This window comes from Podarcis pityusensis, assembly GCF_964106645.2.
Source record: "Podarcis pityusensis genome assembly, chromosome: 9".
Classification (NCBI taxonomy): Eukaryota; Metazoa; Chordata; class Lepidosauria; order Squamata; family Lacertidae; genus Podarcis; species Podarcis pityusensis.
Genome location: NC_138034.1, coordinates 7,012,745 through 7,027,844, shown reverse-complemented (window position 1 = coordinate 7,027,844; position 15,100 = coordinate 7,012,745). Strand labels below are relative to the sequence as shown.

The 15,100-nt window shown below is 46.6% G+C and overlaps 1 protein-coding gene across 9 annotated transcripts in view; it reads left to right on the top strand.

The window, feature by feature from the left end:
- PROM1 (prominin 1) overlaps positions 1-15,100 on the top strand; it is a 112,555-nt gene that overhangs the window by 64,152 nt on the left and 33,303 nt on the right. For all 9 annotated transcript variants that reach the window (XM_081019878.1, XM_081019881.1, XM_081019882.1 and 6 more), the window contains 5 exons: positions 1,419-1,539; positions 4,167-4,230; positions 5,794-5,883; positions 11,336-11,553; positions 12,989-13,063. In XM_081019878.1, coding sequence (XP_080876004.1) covers positions 1,419-1,539; positions 4,167-4,230; positions 5,794-5,883; positions 11,336-11,553; positions 12,989-13,063 — 568 coding nt within the window. The remainder of the gene's footprint in view (positions 1-1,418; positions 1,540-4,166; positions 4,231-5,793; positions 5,884-11,335; positions 11,554-12,988; positions 13,064-15,100) is intronic.

The window sequence follows — 15,100 nt, the reverse complement described above, 5'->3', positions numbered from 1 at the left end:
CCAAAGAACATAGTTGTTACTGTAATTCTAGCCATGTGAATTGGAAATACACTTTTCATCTGACTGTCCATTGTGAAATGTTTTCCTTTTTAGAGGCAGCCAAGAATAGATAATAACCCCCAGTACAGACTGTGCAGGCAGCGAAACTGGAAAGCATTGCTTACCCTTGTAGGTGTCCAGTTCTGTGCCCAAGTCTCTGCCTTCTGCCAAATCATCTTGAGATAGTGGCATCCGCAGAGCACAGCCCCACGTAAGAGTCTTTGCTGAATCTTACCAAAGTCTATCTATTGCACCATCATTTCCAACTGTTAGAAGCCCACAAGCTGGATAGGAGGTTACATGAAACACTGTGAGGCAGGTCTAAGCAGCTGATGCCACGCAAGCCAATTGGACAGCTTTTAAAAAAATAAAATCCTGGGCTAATCCGTGGGCTTTAGTTCATAGCAAGTTGTACCCTGTTAGATTCAAAGTACATATGAGAAGCTACAAAATCATGTCAAGGCTTTTTCCAGAGGTGACTTCTTTTTGCAACTCTAGATCAGAACGTAAGAGATGTCTTCATCCCCATCCTGCCAAGCTATATCAGAGAGAGGGATAAGCTGTTCATTTTCTTGTAACCCTTGACCTATGGACACAATTTCTCCACTCACCTGAAGATGGGAGGAATCATTGTGATTAAAAATAAATGGGTTGAGTTGGCCTAAGGGCACAGGCTTCTCTGCTATTCTGTACCTTGAGGGCTTACAAAGGAATTATTAAGCTGAATTTGTGGACCACTACAAGTCCATATTTTAAGTCCCTATGTCCTTTAAAAAAATAAAAGCTTACTTATTCCGGATAGCAAAACATTTCCCACTAATTTTGTTGCTGTTTATGTATAGCTCTCAAGCTTTCCATTTGAGCGAATGCTTTAGTGTGTGCCCAGATTGTGACAAAATACATCATGGAAAACAATTTTGCAAAATCTGGTTGAATATATCTGGATATGTGCATGTTGAGCCCATGTTGTGACAGATCCCTTGAGAAGTGGCAGTTCATGTTGACTTAGCACAATGAGAGTTGTTAGGAGAATCATGGCAACTTCCCAGTTGTCTTAACTTCCTCTTTTAGTTTGCTAGTCTTTAGCCTATGCATTCTTGGGAACAGGAAATATAGACATATGTCTGACAAGTTGAAGTTAAAACTATTCTGGTTAAATAATTGGCACGAATGTCCAGTTAACTCTGTCCCAGCTACTTCTCTGACCCACATAATGGTTAACAATCGATTGTGTCTTGGAAGTTTGAATGTGCATTTTTATGTTCTTCATCAGATATTGTTCTTTTTGTGAATGTTAATAGTTTTACTCTGATTTGAAACTAGAACTATTTGGCAACAGTAAAGTAAAATCTTTGCTTTCCCTCCCCTTTTACACATAGTATTGGTGTTCTTTTTGCTTATGCTGCTAACCAGCACCTCACAAGTCAAGTCAGAGGAGCAAGGAAGCTGGTGAACAGTAATTTCAAAGACCTGAGGATTTTCCTGAATGAGACACCTGGGGTAAAGTGATACTTTCTTCGTTATAGCAATTAAGAAAGAAAGTGGGCACAGCAGTAATGCACATAGCAAAATTGCAGATTTCGGACATTTTATCAAACAGCGGCTTGTGCTCACGGTATGGTAGAACCCAAGCCATCATGAGTAGGTTTGCAAGTAACACCAAGCCAAACAATTCCTTAGTGTGAATGTGCAAATGTATGGGCTCCCAGAAATGAACATGTCTGTTTTTCTTCTCCTCCTGGTTCTGCTGCTAGTGCTCTTTTGTGAGCCAACTCATGGTTTGGCTTAGTGTTCTGTCTGAACCTGGGTTCACAGTTTGTCTCGCACCAGGCAAGCTGTAAGCTCCCTATCCAAGAACAAACCTTATTTACAACTCGCAAAAGGGCCTGGGGGAATGTGTGGGTTGACTCCACCCTCCTGATGCTGCTGCTGCACACACTGACAGCACCCCCAAGCCAACACGTGATTGGCTGAGTCAGAAAGGAGTACCACTTCGTTCCAACATGAGGATGGGAGCCTGACCAGTCCTTCACAGAATGAAGGTCACCCTCCTTCAGACAGAGCTTGGGACCATTTCTGATGTCCACAGCATCATTAAAGGGGTTGAGTTCACCCTGCACATTCCAGAGGAATCCTTGCCAGCAAACACCAGATGCAGAAAAAAGATCAAGCTTTTATTTACCTTTCTAAAAGATTGTATATGCCCATGGCAACTGGAAAACCAATACAGCTTGTTTTGGTGTGGTGTACATATGTTGGACATAGCTGTCAACCGTCCCTTATTTGGCAGGAAAGTCCCTTATCCCAGCGCTCTGTCCCGCTTCTCTCCCTGATTGATGATGTCCCTTACATTTCCCGGGTTTCAAAGGAAACAGCTCCTCTCCCTCCCTCCCTGCCTGCCGGCCAGGGAGGAGGGAGGCTCCAACTGTGTTGCTTGGCTGCGTTGCTCACCCAATAAGGAGTCTAAGAACGACTGGGGGGTGGAGCTTGCATGCCTTGTGCCGATCAAATCGGCCGCATTGCCTGGGGACTCGCCTTTGCTCAGCGCTTCCCAGCGGAGAGGTGACGGTGGTTTTCCTTGCTGCATCCCCTTTGCTGGGTTGCTGCTCTGTGGGAACCACCACTTGAGGCTTCGTTTGGCTGCTGGCTGGGCTTTCTGCCTTTGGCTCGGAGGGGCTCAGAAGTTGAACATACCTGTGCTCCAAAAATCCCTTATTTTGGCTGCTGATCCCTTATTTTTGAAGCTGCTGGTCCCTTATTTTCAAATCTGTAAGTTGACAGCTATGATGTTGGATAGAACTATATAGTTACCGTATTTTTCGCTCTATAACACGCACCCGACCATAACACGCACATAGTTTTTAGAGGAGGAAAACAAGAAAAAAAATATTCTAAATGAAACAGTGGATGTATGATTTTTGTGGTTCATGCTATGGCCACAGACATGTGATCTGACGGTGAGTTTGGGGTAGCCCAATGCAAAAATCCTGAGGATCCATGTGGATCCATGCTTTGTAACCGCATTTTTGCACCACTGCAGGCCCAGGCAACAGTGGGTGCGTGATTTTTTTGGTGCAAGCTGTAGCCATGGACATGCTATGTGATCTGATGGTGAATTTGGGGTGACCCAGTGCAAAAATCCTGAGGATCCATGTGGATCTGTGCTTTGTAACCACGTTTTAGGTGGGGAGGGAAGGAAAAGCACTCAAGGGACAAGGAGCACACGTGGGGTGTGTGGAGAAGGATGCTGCTAATAATGCAGGCGAGGGGTTTAAGGGGAGAAGGAACACGGGTGGGGTGGGTGGAGAAGGATGCTGCTAATAATGCAGGCGAGGGGTATAAGAGGAGAAGGCTCCTCTCTCCCATTTTGCTCCTTTGAAGCAAGCAGGCTCTGCTTCTCTCCCACCTCCCCGGCTTAGCAAGCTGAAAAACTTTGCTGCTATTTAGCAAGCTGAGTGGGGAGGAGAGAGGGACAGAGAGCCTGCTTGCTTTAAAGGAGCCAACCGGACAGGAGCCGCTTACACTCGTGTAAGCGGCTCCTCTCCTCTCCCGCTTTGCTCTTTCAAAGCAAGCAGGCTCCCTGTCCCTCTCTCCTCCCCACTTAGCGGCTCTTCTCCCGCTTTGCTGTTTCAAAGTGAGCCGCGGAGGAGGGAAGGAAGGGGAACCATGGATCCTCTGCTCACGACTGCAGCAGATCCCCCCGCCATCCGTAGGCATTCGCTCCATAACACGCACAGACATTTCCCCTTACTTTCTAGGAGGAAAAAGTGAGTGTTATCGTGCAAAAAATATGGTAATTGAAGCTTACTGCATAAAGCAGTTATTCTTGGATGTGTTTTTAGGTTGCAGAATGCATTTCGAAAATCGGACTGGTTGTTGTAGGGGACAACATTTTTATAGAAGCCAAACGTATAGTTGTGCTTGATTTCTTGCCACCTCTTCAGGTGTTCATTCAACAGGCCACTCAACAGAATAATCAAGGCTGTCTAATTAGTACATACATTAGAGAACACCTTGTCCCAAAATGGAATAAACTGTAGGAAGGAGCTTGCTGCTGATATGTATTGGGGTGTTCTTCTATATGTATAAAAAGTAGCATTTAAAATATTTATTATTTTATCTTGCAGCAAATTGACTATTTGGTGAGTCAGTATGACACTACCAAGAAGAAAGCACTTTCTGACCTTAATAGTAAGTATAATCAACAGCATTTCATTGGCGTACTTAAAACTTTCCTTAGGGAAACCACTGTTCTCTCAATCTCAGCTCCCCTGCATGAAATTTGGAAACCTTACAGCTGAAATACATCATATAAATTCTAAATACAAGTTATAATAACCAAGAAAATACTGAAGTATTAAACAGCAGGTTTATGTGTTAACAGTTATTACCAAGATCTGAAACAAACTTGTGGTTGTAAGTGGATTATGTTAAACACCAAGAAAAATTATTTGGGTAATATCCAGCTAAGTTACCTGGAGTAAACCCATTGAAAACCCATTGGACGTAAAGTTACTTGAGTCCATTGATTCCCGTCAGTCTATTCCGCCTATGACTAACATTGAATATCACCCTTTATAATGAAACAACATTAGCATTGCTTTGCTCCAGTCGTGCTCAGTTTCAGCTAGAAAAGTAAATTCTTATCTGCTTTTTAAAGAAGGGATTCTCTGTGTGTTCCTTAGGGAATTCTCTAGCACAGCATGAAAGTCATACCTGAGCTCTTGAAATGGAGCGTATGCAGGGATATTTTTCATGCGAGATAACAAGCAGAAGAGAACCACTAGCTACTGTAATTTTTATCGTTTATTAGAATTTAGAATGCAAACCCTTGCCATTTTATATAAGCATCTTCAAGGTGACTTGCAAGCATTAAAAAAAACCCTATTAAAATAAACAACAATAAAACCGTTGGGATAAAAGCCTTCTTTATGGTCCAGCTCTCACTTAGACGATACTAAGGCAGCCAATACTCAACTGTCTTTCAGCTGCAAATTGTGTCATAGTTGCAAATAGCACTGCAACTTTTAAAACTTTTAAATGACAGCGCTCTTCCTGCTTCCAGTTTTCATTCTTGATTTTTTATGGGGGGGGGGGAGAATATAAAAGATACCAGCTCTATGCAGTGTAAAATGTGCTAGTCCAGTCCACTAGCATTTAATCATTGCATGCCATGTTGGTGATGCCTGTGGTGATCACACAGGGTCCCCGGATGTTTCACCGTCTATTGATCCCTGTGCCACCACTTTATTTCTCGCTGCCACGACCCAGGCCCTACCTGGGACAATACTGAGTCCAGTCAGGGTTAAATTGAAACATAAACTTTTGTTTATTTATTGCAGTTTAACAAGCGTGTGGTTTCATAAACAGTATCAGTCAATTACATTCATGGGGTGCCTATCCAGACCTATAACTTCCGCTACCTGCTCTCCCTCACTCAACCACCTCTCAGATATTTACTCGTCTTCCTAGCTCCTAACTGTTCCTGACTCAGCCTATTTCACTACACTAACTCAACCTACCCACAGACTCTGTCCCAGTTCACTCCCACTCCAACCAACTCCCAACGAACTCTTCCACGAACTCCCCCCAGAGCTGGTTTTATAGTCCCTCTGACTCCACCCCCCTGGGTCCTGATTGGGTAACTTGTTTAACTATTTCACCTCCAGCACTCTCATGTTAACGTCACAATGTCCAACTGTATCAAGCAGCCATTTAGATCGGATTATTTCTTCCTGTGTCCCTTTCTAACAGATGTTGGGCCATTGCTTGGGAGAAGAGTGCAAGAGCAGCTGGCAAAGGAGGTGCGCCCTGCGCTCGATGGAGCCCTAACCATGGCAGGAGGTAAAGAGACCACTGTCATTGCCAATCCCCTTGTCCACTTCATAGGTTCTGATGGGAGCTTCTGCAATACGGCCGGGATCAACTCATTTTATGCTCCCCGGGCTCCCAAGTTGGTTGAATGCCAGCCCCCCATGCAGCTTGGACTGCACGCACTTCGAAATATTTCTTTATGTGTTCATAATGTAGTCCTTTGGGTTAAAAATCCACAAGACCGTCATTTATTTATTTTAATAAATTAAACTTTTAGGAGTGTGCAGCTGCTTAACCTTGCTTCACCTTTCCCCTGAATGGGATTCTGGAGGTGTGACTGTCACATCATGGGTTAAACCAGGGGTAGGCAACCTAAGGCCCGGGGGCCAGATCCGGCCCAATCGCCTTCTCAATCCGGCCCATGGATGGTCCGGGAATCAGCGTGTTTTTACATGAGTAGAATGTGTCCTTTTATTTAAAATGCATCTCTGGGTTATTTGTGGGGCATAGGAATTTGTTCATTTCCCCCCAAAAAATATAGTCTGGCCCACCACATGGTCTGAGGGATAGTGGACTGGCCCATGGCTGAAAAAGGTTGCTGAACCCTGGGTTAAACCCAGTGCTTTTTTTTCCTTAAAAAAATCTTTAGGGGTACAGTGGTACCTCTGGTTAAGAACTTAATTTGTTCCAGAAGTCCGTTCTTAACCTGAAACTGTTCTTAACCTGAGATACCACTTTAACTAATGGGGCCTCCCGCCGTGCCACCACCACACGATTTCTGTTCTTATCCTGAAGCAAAGTTCTTAACCCGAGGTACTACTTCTGGGTTAGCGGATTCTGTAACCTGAAGCGTTTGTAACCCAAAGCGTTTGTAACCCGAGGTACCACTGTACTCTCATTTTGACTCAAGAAAACCACCATTTTATACAGTGGTGCCTCGCAAGACGAAATTAATTCGTTCCGCAAGTTTTTTCTTCTTGCGAGTTTTTCGTCTTGCGATGCACAGTTTCCCATAGGAATGCATTGAAAATCAATTAATGCGTTCCTAGGGAAACCGCTTGCCAGGCTGGCGGTGCGGAGAAGGGCTTTTCTCCCCACCGCAAGCCTTCAGGACAGGTACGGGAACAGAGGGGAAGGCGCGCAGCGCTTTCCCTCTGTTCCCGGGGCTTGCGTGGGAGGAGGGTTTTTCCTCCCCACCGCCAACATTCAGAACAGCATTCTGAATGTTGGCGGTGGGAAGGAAAACCCTCCTCCCACCCCAAGTCTTCAGGAAAGCCATCCGATGCCGGGCGGCGGGAGAAGGTGTCCCCGCCCCCCCGCCCGGCATCGGAGCTTCATTCCGATGCCGGGCGGCGGGAGGAGGCGTTTCCCCCCGCGCCCGGCATCGGAGCTTCGTTCCGATGCCGGGCGGGGGGGAGGAGGCGTTCCCCCCCCGCCCGGCATCGGAGCTTTGTTCCGATGCCGGGCGGGGGGGAGGAGGCGTTCCCCCCCCGGCATCGGAGTTTCGTTCCGATGCCGGGCGGCGGGAGGAGGCATTTCCCCCCCCCCGCCCGGCATCGGAGCTTCGTTCCGATGCCGGGCGGGGGGGGAGGCGTTCCCCCCCCCCCGGCATCGGAGCTTTGTTCCGATGCCGGGCGGCGGGAGGAGGCGTTCCCCCCCCCGCCCGGCATCGGAGCTTTGTTCCGATGCCGGGCGGCGGGAGGAGGCATTTCCCCCCCCCGCCCGGCATCGGAGCTTTGTTCCGATGCCGGGCGGCGGGAGGAGGCATTTCCCCCCCCCCGCCCGGCATCGGAGCTTTGTTCCGATGCCGGGCGGGGGGGAGGAGGCGTTCCCCCCCCCGCCCGGCATCGGAGCTTTGTTCCGATGCCGGGCGGGGGGGGGGAGGAGGCGTTCCCCCCCCCGCCCGGCATCGGAGCTTCGTTCCGATGCCGGGCGGGGGGGGGGGAGGAAGCGTTCCCCCCGGCATCGGAGCTTCGTTCCGATGCCGGGCGGGGGGGAGGAGGCGTTCCCCCCCCGCCCGGCATCGGAGCTTCGTTCCGATGCCGGGCGGCGGGAGGAGGCGTTTCCCCCCCCCCGGCATCGGAGCTTCGTTCCGATGCCGGGCGGGGGGGAGGAAGCGTTCCCCCCCCCCCGCCCGGCATCGGAGCTTCGTTCCGATGCCGGGCGGGGGGGGGAGGTCCGAGGACAGTGGGGAAGACGCGCTGCGCTTCCCCGCTGTCCCGGAGATTTCCCTATGGGCTTTCGTCTTGCGAAGCAAGCCCATAGGGAAATTCGTTTTGCGAAGCGCCTCCAAAACGGAAAACCCTTTCGTCTAGCGGGTTTTCCGTCTTGCGAGGCGTTCGTCTTGCGGGGTACCACTGTAGTTCAAATCTGGAAAAGTAAATACAGTAAATGGACAAAAGTACAGAGATTCACAAAATGTTTAAGGGCATGCTTACCCCTGCATCCCCAAGGAAAAAAACACACTGGGTAAACCGTTCTGAAACCTCTGGGTTTAGGGTGGTATATAAATTCAAATAACAATAACAATAATGGCAGTTTTGGGGTAGGTGGAGACAAAGTTAGGGCTGGGCAATATCTGGTTTTCAACATTGCAATTTATCACCAGCTAAGTGTTGCCATATATTGATACATCACAATGTCTGAAATAAGGATGGAGCTGTGAAGAGGCTGGCTGGCTTCATGGTTTTTCCCACATCATCATTTTTGCATAGCGCGCGCACACATGCACACCATGACTCGCAATATATTGCCAGGTAAAAAATTATGAAACCAATATCACAATACAGACTTCAAAACGGTTTTGGACAATACACTTTCAAGGTGTTTGGAAGCTTATGTTCCCAGACCTGGTTCTGCTGCCAAAACCATAGTTTCAGATATGGTGTGTAATAATAATAATAATAATAATAATAATTTATTTATACCCCACCCATCTGGCTGGGTTTCCCCAGCACCTCTGGGTGGCTTCCAACCAAATATTAAAAATACATTAAAACACCAGACATTAAAAGCTTCCCTAAACAGGGCTGCCTCCAGATGTCTTCTAAACATCAGATAGTTGTTTTTTCCTTTGACATCTGGTGGGAGGGTGTTCCACAGGGCGGGTGCCACTACCGAGAAGGCCCTGTGCCTGGTTCCCTGTAACTTCGCTTCTCGCAGTGAGGGAACTGCCAGAAGGCCCTCAGCGCTGGACCCCAGTGTCCGGGTAGAACGATGGGGGTGGAGACGCTCCTTCAGGTGTAGTGGAGCGAGGCTGTAATTAGACTCTATTCTGTATGAAGGTAATGTCCTGGTACAAGATACCTTAAATGGTTTTGTGTCAATGGAGAGGCATCTCTTTCTCTCTATGATTATTATTATTTTGCTGTGTGTTGGCAACTGTGTTTGCATACCTCACCAAAACCTTTTCTCATTCTCCGCTCTTTGCTTTATTTCTCTGTTTGTCTTGAAGTCAAAGTGGAAAGGGCCATTAAAGGTAAAATATCACAAATGACTCGTGTTAAATGTCTTCCTTGCTTAATCCCCCTTGTGCAGTTTGTTTCGTTGTCATCTTTCTTTTTTGTTCAACCCTTTATTGTTTTGGCTCCATAGGACGGATCCCAAAAGCAAAGGCTAACCAGTTATCGGCTGCAAACTATAGCTAATATACTCTGGGAAATAACTCTGATGTGGAGTAAGCAGGCTGTGGATTGAAGCTATAGGACTTGTAGTCTGTGGGTAATAACTTGTACACCAGAGCTTTCCAAACTGTGTGTCGCAACACGTTAGTGTGTCAGATGCAGTGTGAACGTGTGTTGTGTGAAGGCTCCTTGCACTCCTCACAGGGCTGGAAAGAGGTTAGTTTAACCTCTGATTTGCTGGTAAAACTGCATTACTGTGTCACAAAATGATGCATGCCATTAACGTGAAAAGTTTGGAAAGTTATGTTGTACAGTGTCAGTTCAGCATAGCAGATACAGTCGTACCTTGGTTTTGGAACAGCTTAGTTCTCGAACGTTTTGGCTCCCGAATGCCGCAAACCCAGAAGTGTTCCAGTTTGCGAACTATTTTTGGAAGCTGAACGTGTGACGGGGCTTCCGTAGCTTCCAATTGGCTGCAGGAGCTTGCCGCAGCCAATCAGAAGCCACGCTTTGGTTTCCAAATGTTTTGGAAGTTGAACAGACTAGTGAAACGGATTCCGTTTGACTTCCAAGGTACGACTGTATATGGATAATGGGAGTAATGGCAAGCTAGCTAGAGTTCACAGTCAAGTACACTGGTTTTGTTTCTCTTGCAGTAAGCAAGTTGGGTTTTGGCTGGCAATAAATTGGATGAACAGGAATGGGAGGAAAAACATTTTTAGGGTAACAAAAAATGGGGGGATGTTGTTTCCCTTCTTCGTGTTTTTCCCGGTGCAGACAATAGTCAGCACTTAACAATGGTTGATGGCAGTCATGGCTTCTTGCTGCTTTAACCCTGATTAATATTGTGAAATGTCCAGTGAAACCATTTATTTTTGGACGAATCCCAGGGGGCATGCAAAGGAAGTGAGACTTGCCTGTCACTTTGCAGCCAGAGAGGCTAGAATGCTGGTTAACACAACTACAGTTAATAAACACACTTCAAACCATTGTTTCATGTGATCAGTTGTTAATTATGGATTAGATATTAGATATGGTTATAAAAGGGTTGTTCATGTTTCTGATTCCAATAAACGTAGCTTGCAATAATATGTTTATTTCAGTGGAAGTTGACATTGTAGCTTATTTGGCATCTAGAAGCTCCTGAACTTGTTCCGCTACCCTGAAAAGAGCTTGCTTGGCCCCATTTAGCAAGCAACCAAGAAGCAGAAAACTGCAGGGACAGTTTACTTGCCAGCAGACAAATTCAGGAGCAGGTCTTGAGGCTCCAGTCCACCATCCCTTACTTGCTTTGTAAATGGCCGTCCTAGAGAAACTGGTGCTAACTGGGGCTCTAGTGATAGAACATGATTAGAGGACTTCGGTAACAAATGTGGCTTGTGAATTTCAAGCTCTCCTTCCAGAATTGTGTTGTTCTCTTAATTGTAGTATTGGTACATTGATCTGGCAGTAGTCCTTTCTGTGTAGCTAGATGATGCACAGAGCTGGTGTCTAAGCCATATGGTAGGGTTGCCAAAATTGGAGAGCAAAAAAGAGGACAGCCTGAGTCAGGGAAAGAGATGTGCAGGCGCGCGAAGCCACCGCATCTTCATGCCTCTTTTCCCAGCTCGGGCTGGCAGCTGCTATAGCATACAGAGCAGCCCCAGCCCAAGCTGCCCAAGCCTGAGCCCACCCCCCAAATTAAAAAAACACCCTGTACATTTCCTTTAAAATGTAAAAATCCACCCGGATTGGAATGTTGCCCCCCCCCCCAAAAGAAGACATGTCCAGGTTTTCCCGGACGTATGGCCACCCTACCATATGGCTAAAGTTCTTGGGTGTTTTTTTGTTTTGTTTTGTTTTGCATTCAATCATCGCAGCTATTCGAGAAACAAAGGAGGCTCTGGAGAACGTGAGCGTGTCTGTGGAGGTCTTGCAGGAGGGCACTGAGAGGCTACATGCCAACCTGACAGATGTTAAAGAGCACCTGGTCAACACACTCGGGGATTCTGCTTGCACAGCTGCCCAGGCAGCATCCACCTGCAACGTCATCAGGAATTCCTTAGATCAGCTAAACATCAATGCCAACTTCAGCAAGGTAAGGGAGATATTCCATCAGCATTCCACCAGTTCTTCTCAGCGGCCTAATTCTCACTCGGAAGCCAGCCTTTTTTCTGGCCATTGAATGAATGAATGAATTTGCACGTCACCCTTTGTCTGAAGTTCTCGGCATCAAAAAAATACAAAATAAAAAAACAAAATGCTTAGTAAAAAAATTGGAGCAACAACAAAACAATCGCACCTCCCAGAAACACATTTAAAAGGCCATAGAATGTCAGTCAGCCAAAGGCCAGGCTATGGAGAAACATTTTCACCTGGTGCCTAAAGATGTATAATGGAGGCATCGGGCAAGAGAGAGACTTCCAGAAATGGGGAGCCACTGCAGAAAAGGCCCTCTGGATCTCTAATGGGGGAGGCACATGACGAAGGGCTTCTGATGATGATTACAGAGTCCAGGTCAGTTCACTCAGACCGAAGGTAGGGCCTCATGTGACCAAGCACCTTTCCAGACAAAAATGCTCATTGGGACGTGGAAAACAAGGTGCTAATGAGTAGGGGTGGTTCTCGTCTAACCTTCTCTCTGGTGTGCAAGTTTTTCCTTGACCAGAGAATGTTTTTTATGTGCAGGAAAACTCATGTGAGCCCCTATTTGCAGTCTGATGTGGTACACCATGGGTTTACCATGTCAGTGAGACCTAGGCCAGCATAAAAAAAGGTAAAGGTAAAGGACCTCTGACAGTTAAGTCCAGTCACGAACGACTCTGGGGTTGCGGCGCTCATCTCACTTTACTGGCTGAGGGAGCCAGCGTTTGTCCTCAGACAGTTTCTCCGGGTCATGTGGCCAGCAGGACTAAGCCGCTTCTGGTGAACCAGAGCAGCACACGGAAACGCAGTTTACCTTCCTGCCGGAGTGGTACCTATTTATCTACTTGCACTTTGACGTGCTTTCGAACTGCTAGGTTGGCAGGCATAGCACCTCCTTAAAAACACTCCACCCTTTAGAAACCTCTTCCATATTGATTTGCCTTCTGTGGAGCCTTTCTTCCTGGATAGCTCAGTCGGTAGAGCACGAGTATCTTGATCTCAGGGTTGTGGGTTTGAACTCCATATTGGGCAGAAGATTCCTGCAAAAGATTCCTCACGGTCCCTTTCGACTCTAAAATTCTGTGATTCTATGTTGCAGCAGACTTGGGATCATATTTTAGAATGTATTCTCAGCACATGCAGGGCAGCTGCCACGTACACAACATGCCCAGTGCTTTTCAGGGGCTGGATATTGTAGGGGAAGGTTGGTTGTTGTTGTTGTTTGCCATTATTTAACCATTTTTTGCGGGAGAGGGAAGCCCACAGGATGATATTGGGGATTACAGTGAAGCTGAACAAATGATGCAAAGAACAAAGGAAGACTTGACTTTACAAAAAAATGATGCACAGACTAAAACTAACTTTAACATCTCTTTTCTTCCCTTCAGTTGCCGGGAGTGAATGCTCAACTTGCCAAAGTCAATGAAGTCCTTAAAACAGACCTCTCTAGTCTGGTTCAAAAGGTATGTTACTAGAAGGTATAAATCCATTTACTCTAATTACAGGGTAACACCTGGTGCTCAAGAAGCTGTCGAATTTTGCACCTTAAGAAAAGGTGTCAGCAAATAGATGCTCCGGGTATCTTTGTGTACCAAGGAACATAGGACAAGAGGAGGTGCACAGCCTCTGTGCCAATGTTACACTTTCCTAAAGTAAAATTGGAGGCATGCCTTATTTATTAAATTTCTATCCCACCTGCTGATTCAGAAGGACTCCCATGGCAGCTTACAAAAAAACAAACAAAAAACACTATATTGGGGCTGTTTTACCTGCTCTGGTACTTACAGTGAGGGAAAAAAGTATTTGATCCCCTGCTTAATTTGCTCATTTGCCCTCTGATGATGAAATGACCATAATTTTAATGGTAGGTTTATTGTACCTGTGAGAGACTGTGAGGTCCCCTTGCTCAAGACAGCACACGTACAGGCTCGTCTGCAGTTTGCCAATGCACATCTGAATGACCCAGAGGAGAACTGGGTGAAAGTGTTGTGGTCAGATGAGACCAAAATTGAGCTCTTTGGCATCAACTCAACTCGCCGTGTTTGGAGGAGGAGGAATGCTGCCTACGACCCCAGAACACCACCCCCACTGTCAAACATGGAGGGGTACATATTATGCTTTGGGGGTGTTTTTCTGCTAAGGGGACAGGACACCTTTCCCACATCGAAGGGACAGTGGATGGGACCATGTATCGTCAAATCTTGGGTGAGCACCTCCTTCCCTCAGCCCGGGCATTGAAAATGGGTCGAGGATGCGTATTCCAGCATGACAGTGACCCAAAACACAGGGCCAAGGCAACAAAGGGAGTGGCTCAGGAAGAAGCACATTAAGATCCTGGAGTGGCCTAGCCAGTCTCCAGACCTTAATCCCATCGAAAATCTGTGGAGGGAGCTGAAGGTTCGAGTAGCTACACATCAGCCTTGAAATCTTACTGACTTGGTGAGGATCTGCAAAGAGGAGTGGGACAAAATACCTCCTGAGATATGTGCAAACCTGGTGGCCACCTACAAGAAATGTCTGACCTCTGTAATTGCTAAGAAGGGTTTTGCCACCAAGTACTAAGTCATCTTTTGCAAAGGGATCAAGTACTTATTTCACTCATTATAATGCACATCAATCTCTGACTTTTGTCTTCTGGGTTTCTGGGGTTTTCCCTGTTGTTATTCTGTCTCTCACAGCTACAATAAACCTACCATTAAAATTATGGACTGGTCATTTCTTCGTCAGAGGGCAAACAGGCAAATTTAGCAGGGGATCAATTCCCCGCCCGCCCCCTCACTGTAGCATCAGACCTGGAGCCAGACGCATTTAAATCTCCCACCTGTAGACAAGGGATGTGAATGGCAGGGCAGACACAATTGTGGATGCCTTTCTGTTGATGTTTAGAGTGTCAGTGCAATTGCTAGGCCTCTAAGTTATCTCTGAAATCCCCCCATGGGTTGCAACAAGGCATGCCAGCTTGACATACGTTTCCATAATCCACATAAGCAAAAATATGCATTCCATATAATACACAGGCAGTTCAGGGCAATGAAGCTCATAGATTCTTCAAAGAAGCATTATCCCTACACACCTCCAAGAATGCGTAAGCCAAGTATTCTATAATGATGTCTACTCATGTGATACCACCCACCCCACTGTGAAGACATGCTGGGAGAGCAAGCATGCACATGTCATTTGTGTGATTAGGCATCTGTGTGAGAACTGAGGTCTCCACATTGTTTGAAGTGTCTGATAGGAGAGAGAGGTGTTCTCTCTAGCACCATGGGAAGGCTGTCACTGGTAGCATGAACCAGACGTATAGTGAGTGTGCATCAGCACTATGAAAGCTTGTGGTACAGTCTGATAGAATAAACCCAGCTTCCAGGTTAGCCCAGCTTCCTTTGCAAAAAGCTAACTTTAAAATGTGGTGATACAAACTTTTTGGGTGTGTCCCTTTTAAAGGGTAGAAATAAGCATACTGATATTTTGTTGTCAAGACACTGTTGGACATCTCAGTT